Below are 7,724 nucleotides of genomic sequence, written 5' to 3' on the forward strand. Positions count from 1 at the left end.
GAAATAATCCACATTCTTCTTCTCTAAGCGATGGAATTGACTTTTCCGTTATTAGTTTAACCGTGTTTCTTAATTGTACGCTATTTGTTTCATTTGTGAGGACTTGAGGCATGGGTGTGATGGGACAAACAAGGTCATGAGTTGATAGGTGAGAACTAGGATGGGAAAGGAGAGGCGAGGCCAGGTTCATGATGTTATAATCTTTAGCTATAGCGTGAGCAATGAATTCAATCTGATTTGTGTTAGAGATCTTTTAAAAGATTTTGAACTGTTGATAACTTAGATCTCATAGCGTTATCTAGTTAACAAATTATGATGACTTTTGTTTGTAACAAAATATCAAAGTCAAGTATTGTAAGTCTTCCTTCTTCCTTTTCTTTAAAAAAAAAAGATTAAGATAAAAATATATCGTTGGCAAACATTTAGAGAAAGTCGTCTTTCTAGACCAAGATAATTGAATTTTTAGATGTGCACTCGTCAATTATGAGACATGACATGACATCTCATTTTAAACTTTCTTTTACTTCTCAAATAAAGAATAATAATCCTTGAACCTCTACCATCTTACTTTGCATAATATCACACTAGAAACAGCTATAGCTTCACTCTAAAAAAATAAATATAATAATAATAACTTTAGTGAGAACGTCTCAATCATTAATATGACTAAGACGACAATGTGGTTCGACAAATACCAACAAATAAGAATCTGCGCATAATTTAACAAACATGTTCTTGGTGGAGCGGTTACCGTATGGTGAATTACACTTCTTGCAAGTTCAAAAACAATTATATTACCAACAAGTTTAGATTTTTTTTTCTCCTTTATCGGCACAATTGTTTGATAGTTGATACTCCCTCCGTTTCCTAAAGATTTTCCCTCTTTCCGTTTAAGGGTGTTTCTAAAAGATCTTCCCTCTTTTGCTTTATTCCTTATTTGGCAAAACTAATTTCCCTATTTACCCTCTCATGTCACTATCATATGGTCCACCATTACATTATTAATTCAATTTTACTCCTTTTCTCTCTCCTACTTTAACCCTTTTTTATTTGTTTGTTTATCTTAACCCCTTTCTCTCTCCTACTTTACTCACACCATGCCCCACACAACTTGATTTTCCTTGGTATCTGTAGGAACAGTAAGTGGGAAGATCTTTAGGAAACGGAGAGAGTATATGTCAATTGTTGATTTGCTCATGTTGATGGTTGCAAGCACAACCTATATTTTCTCCCTTTTTTCTTTACCATTTCACTTTTTTTTCCCTTTCTTGATAGATCTTATATTATATTATATAGGTATTAATATTTAACTAGGTTTGAACTCTTTTTCCTACAATATAAATATCCAATTTCGTATCATTCTTTTGCTTGAGATTTCCTTTTAAAAAAATAAGAATCTCAAAGTAAAATTCTTAATTTGAAAGGGCAAAAATATTTTGTTTTTGGTCGAGTCTTTTTGAGGTTTATGTGTTAGGTTGAGTTTGCATCGGGTTAGGTCAATTAGGGGGTCATTTGGGTAAAGTCAATATTTAGATTAAATATATAATTTAATAATAAATAACATTAACTAAAATAAAAATGTTCAAGTCAATAATTACAAATAACATAAAGGAGATAATGTTCAAGTAACTAAGATCAATTTCTCCGTATTTTCTTTTTAGTTTGTTCACTTGAGATCTTGACAGTGTTGACAATTAGAGAAATTTTTAAAAAAAATTCTCGATATATAAGAAAAAAATATAGTCATGTAAGGCCTTGTTTAATTCGTCTCAACGAATACTTTTTTAAAAAATTGAATTTTTTATAATTTTTACTAATATGTAACGAAAAGGACAAAATATTGCGTTGGCAAACGCGCATCAGCAAAACAAGCAAACTAAAAAAATACACAGTCGATATCAAATTAATCAATAATAAATCTTGGTTTAGTTTGTAGTAGAAAATCATAGTTGATGGTATCATCGAGGTTGATTTGGGTGGGGTTTGCATGGTGTGGGTTGATCGAGTAGCGATGTATTGCTTCAAGTCTTTAGTAACTTCAGTTCACCCATATTAGGTCTAATTCAAATCTCAAGTCAGGTCAAATTTGTCAATACTTGCTGAAACTTACCTTAAGTCCATGACAATGGGTGTTCGATGGTGTATGCATGACAAGAGCAATCAATCCAATATGTTTTTTCGAGGAGTCGCTTATAAGATAACTACCTCTGTTTTACATGTAGAGGCAGGCTCTTTAACAAAATCTAACACTTGTTACCTTCTTAACTGATTCTACTAATCTAGTTTTTCTTTTGCATGATAATTCTTCTCCAAATACTACGCATGATTAGTAGGATTAAAACTCCCAAATTCTTTTCGTGGTGTATGATTATCAAAGTTCTCCAACCTAATATGAAAACCTCATACAATATTACCAAACAATGTCTAGTTACTATGCCGACATTTAGTATTTAGTACTACTTCTATGTAATTCATTTTTACTTCAGCCAGTATATATAAAAAAAAAACCCACAAATCCACCATGCAAAAAATTGAGTTTATTCTTTCACATGTTCGTCCTTTTTCATATTATCATAATGTACTTTGATCATATAGTTTTTTGAATTAAAGTGCAATTAGATAGGGAAGTTGATGTCCAATTCTAATTTTGGGACATGATTTTGCCGCACGACTCAAAGTAACTGGGCTTTATACACGTGGGCCTAACCGTTTTATGTGATGCATTATCATAATGTACTTTGACCAATTTAGTACTCCTATCTCGTGGTTTTGTTGTTTTCTGACGAACTTGTTCATATGACAAGATTTTGTTGATCTGGGCACGAGGATGATTATAAAAGCCAGCTAATTTTGTGTGGATGGACCCAGTTGTTAATTGTTATAATAGTCTAGTATGTTTCAAAATCTTCAACTACATGATAATATTTGCAATCAACGAAGTTGTTTACTAACGGTAAACCGTGAGACTTTTCCTCTGATATCTTCTCTTCATCATCACACACACTATCTGCCAAAGTAACGCAGGTCGTTGTAACTAAGAGTTTTCAAGGCTAAATAAATAACAAGATGGAGACGAATTTCAAGAACTTGTTGTGCTATGTTAAACAAACACCTGTCTTGAAACCGAAATTCGTTACAAATGGGGTGCACAAGTTGTAATTACCGTTTTGTTTCCTAAGATTTACACAATTCTCAACACATCATGACACTCTTGGATGTGAGATAGATGAACTATATCTTATGATCAAAAGAGAGGAAATAATAGAAGACGAGAGAATTAGATGTATCTACCAAAATAAATAAAAAAGAATAATATTTATAGGATTAGAGAAGGAGAAGTAGCATCCCAAAAAAAAAAAAAATCAAAGGACTCCAAGGAATCTAATGATCATAATCAATCCAATTAAACTCATGACAATGAAGGACTAAAACTCCCATCATCAATAGGAATTATGGACTAGAATAAATCACTATTATAAGGATGAAAACCATCCTTAAACCACGTAATTAAGAGGAGGTTATAGAATGGATCCAATAAAATAATCAAAAAACCCGGAAAACATAAATTTTGGCCTTCGCCCGAGACAAAACAACCAACCCAAAACAGGGATCGATCGATCGGGAGATCCCCGGATCGGGCCCAACTGCGACAACTAGACACTCGTCTGATCCAACGCCTGAAATTTTCCCGAATTCCCAGCTTTAATTCCAACACAGGTAAGAGTTGGAAATTTCATGTATACCTCCAATGATTGGATTAAACTAATCAAACTGGTGTATGCATAATATATAACTTATGCACTTCATATAACAATTATCAAACATGTGTATGCATAATATAAACTTTGGCTTTTGGGGAATGACCATGTGCGAGGGCAATTTAGAGAAAAATTTTTCTTACGATAATTTTTGAAAGGGGTCCAAAAAAATTTGTCAAATGAAATCACTTCAATTAAAGAATGAAATATAACCAAGTTGCAGCCTTATATGTATTTAAAGCTAGATGTCGAAACTTACCTCTTTATCTTCAAAGTAGACTTGGTAATTGGGTCGTTCGAATCCATATGAGTTGAATCATATTGGATAGGGACATATTCGAGTGTATACTACATCTAGATTGAGTTTGAATCATTCATTCGTGTCTAGGGTCTGGTTCGAAATATGATATTAAGTTACCAGCTAAAGTCATATCGGTATCAATTAGACAACATCATTTACCAATTATACCACTTTCGGTACCAATGCACATATTTTTGGTACCAAATTTGTAAAATGGGTACTGGAAGTATTTTAATAGGGTAATTAATGGTTGTGAGTACTAATTATACTCACATTGGGCTTGTTGAGACTCTGGGTTAGTGACCCTGTGCAAGGGAAGTTTAGAGGAAATTTTTCTTACCATGAGTTCTCGAAAGGGGCCAAAAAAAATATGGACAGTGATTTTCGTTTCTTCATTTTGTAGATTATTTTTGGAAAGTGCGATTATGTAATTAATTTTTTTAAAAAACACAATTCTCCTTGTGTTAGCATGTACCAGATGTCATCTAACTTAGTTGGTAAAGTCTTGTGGAGGTGATGTCTAAAACCTGAAATTGAATCATGTCTAAGTGAGTACAATTAGTCGCTCTTTTACACACAAAAGAAAAGTGGACTTATGCAGTTGTGTCCCTATACACCTCGTTTCTTACCTAATGAAACTTATGACAAGTGAAGTAAATTATTATACTTTTATTTCCTCTAAATAAAAGTAATTTTTTAAAATAAATAAAATTACCAAATAGAATTTTTTTTTAATATATAAGTGTGTAAAGAGACTCTTATAACATGAAATTTGATAGCTAGACCACCAATTAATTAAAAAAAAAAGCAAGAACGGTCACAAAAAATAAGTGAAAAATTAGTTTACTAATACAATTTTTTTTATATATAACTTGTATAGCTCAAAATCAATTTTTTTTTAAAAAAACTAAGTCATTTGAAGCAATAGTAGCTCACATTTTGATCAATTTTATTTAATTACAAAGAATTTTAGAAAGTGAAAATAAAAAAAACCATAAGAACTCGTTTTGTGGGATCGCATCTTGCATCAAAATATTTTCACCATAAAACTTCCAAAATTAAACTCTTACAACTCAGTTACCTATCCTTGTAGCCAAAATTCCATTATTCCAAACTCTAACAAAATGACACAACAAGTTTCAAATCAAATGAAGTATCCAATATTCCAATATGGTGAAACTAAAAATTCTCCTAAAAAAAATGAACAGTCATCTTCACCATAGAGAATGGTGAAATATTGAAAAGGACAAATCACTTCCTTTTCTTCACAAAGTATAGAAAAACCCAACAAAATGAAGCCAAATTCTTACTTTGACTCTCCACTAAAACACAAAAGCTAAACACCAAAAATATTGAAGCATCTAATTTGGCTCCATCAACATTTCAACCTTAGATTATATTTGGTCAATTAGAATATACTCCCCTCCTCCCCCCCCCCTAACAACCCTAACCATATTGTTAATCCCCATAATAATTTTCAAAACATAAATAATAAAACTTTTGACATACCAACAAAAACAAACTTTATTATCATCCATCTATTTTTTTTCTTTTTTTGGATTTGGTTAAAAAACCTTACACCATAAGTACATAGATAATCCAATCCCATAATCACAATCCATAATCGATAATCCATAATCGATAATCGATCACATACCATTACTACTAAAAACACTATAATTACTATTATAATACCTACAAATGACCTTGCACTTAACCACATTATCATAAACATAAAACCCTGGTGCCACCATTATCCTAACCATTGTGGGTATCAACTTTTTAGCCTTATCCCCACCCATATCCTCCATATAAACCGGGTCGAATCGGGCCGCTTTATCGACCCGAAATATAGTCAACGTCGGGTGGACCGAATTCGCCAACAAATGCACTAACCAAATACTCTTCGACGCCCCAAAAAAAGCCTGCAAAAGCTGCTCCGGCCACGCCCTATTCCATCCCAACAACGCTACAATCTCACTCATCTTCCGATCACAAAACCTACTAAACTCCTCACTAAAATGCTTAGTCCCTTTATTCAAAACCTCCTCCCACGCTAAAACCTTTAAAGCATCATAAGCCGAGTAATTCGCCTCACATCGATCGATTGGGTTAAGGATGTGCGCAACTGAATTCTTCACAAACCCACAACACTCGAAATCTTCGAAAAATGCCGCGCTCAACAACGCCTCTAGATACAACTGGATCATCCTACTCGACGACGATGTCGACGACATCGTTGTCGTCGACGAGAGTTTCACATCGTAAGACTTCAAAACCGTCGACAGCCTCTCGAACACTCTCACACCCATCAACTTCAGCTGAGATGAGAGAGATTTGCTCAAGTACCGGATCGAACCACGCGCCTCCGACACCGCTACTAAGAAATCCCTTATCACTCCCTCGTGCGGGCCTTGTACCGGGCCAGGACTGAGCTGTCGGGCCGGGCTGAGGGATTCGAGCCCGGATTTGAGGTTGTGGCAGTAGACTTCGAGACGGTTGAGTTTCTTCTCGAGCTCGGACATGGAGTATTTGAGCTTGGAAGCTTCTAGAATGGCGTCGTCTCTTCTTCTTGTCGCTTGTACTAGTTTGTGCGAAAGTTCAGAAACTGCGATTCTCCAGTGCTCTTCTCTTTCCGACGCCGACGAAGTTTCCGGCGCCGGCGATGGAGATGGACGAGGAGTAGTCCGGCGAGATAGGCCGGAGATGAGAGACTTGAAGAGGCCGTTTGGGGTGGGAGATGACGTGGAGGAGAGAGAATTATTGTGGTGGTGGTACTTTTCAACAGGGAATACAACAACGGAAGCTTTCTCTCGAGTTGATGGACGACAATCATTGCAAGATACACCGGAGAAATTCGCCGGAGTTCGGCGAGTTTTTCCGGTGGGTTTTTTCTCGTGGAGAGGAGTTGGTTGGTGGTGGTGGAAAGTAGTGTTATCAGTAGTAGTAGTACTAGTAATAGTACTTGGTGTTGTAACTGATCCAAAACGATGTCGTTCATCTGTTTCTTCACTCTCATTTCCTTCTTGTATCTGCAAATCCAAAATTCAACAACAAAAATCATTACATAATACACAAACAAACAACATAATTTAAATTAGAAGGAAAATGAAATGGGAATTATTACAGGAGTGAAGAGATGTGAACGAGAAGGAAGAGAAGGGCTGACAGAGGAAGAAGAAGAAGGAGGTGCCATTGATTATTATTGAATTGAAGAAAAAGTTTGTTTGTTGTTTGTATGTTTTCTCTCTCCTCGGTATTATTTGTAATTTGGCGGTGAGAGAAAGGTCTGAAATCAGGATGCACTGTAAAAAAAATAAAAAAAAGAGATTGTCAGTTTGTAATGATGGTAAAATATAAAAGAAGGTTTGTTTGTTTGTTTTAAAGAGTGGGATTTTCTTCATGGCACGAGGTTGCAACGAGACATGGCGTTGTTTACGGTTTACTACTAGTAGGAGGAGTACATGTTTATGGGATCAATTTTATTACTCCCTCCGTCTTATAATATATTGCCTATTTCATTTTTGGTGGGTCAAACTTTAAAATCTTTGACTGAATATTCTCATTTATATATATATAAAAACATATTCATGTGAGATCTTGTTAGATTCGTCTCAATGTGTAGTTTCATAATATCAACTTTTTATATTTTTTATTAATATGGA

At 34.6% G+C, this 7,724-nt stretch overlaps 1 protein-coding gene across 1 annotated transcript; it reads right to left on the reverse strand.

Annotated features, from left to right (window-relative positions):
* Positions 1-5,565: 5,565 nt before the first annotated feature.
* Positions 5,566-7,396, reverse strand: LOC104892428 (hypothetical protein). Its single transcript, XM_010678358.3, has 2 exons — positions 7,187-7,396; positions 5,566-7,091 (listed from the first exon to the last, which is right to left on the reverse strand). Exons 1-2 carry the CDS (start codon positions 7,253-7,255, stop codon positions 5,709-5,711), a joined length of 1,452 nt encoding a protein of 483 aa, XP_010676660.1. The 5' UTR covers positions 7,256-7,396; the 3' UTR covers positions 5,566-5,708.
* Positions 7,397-7,724: the final 328 nt, after the last annotated feature.

The sequence above is a fragment of the Beta vulgaris genome, chromosome 5, assembly GCF_026745355.1.
Source record: "Beta vulgaris subsp. vulgaris cultivar EL10 chromosome 5, EL10.2, whole genome shotgun sequence".
Taxonomy (NCBI): domain Eukaryota; kingdom Viridiplantae; phylum Streptophyta; class Magnoliopsida; order Caryophyllales; family Amaranthaceae; genus Beta; species Beta vulgaris.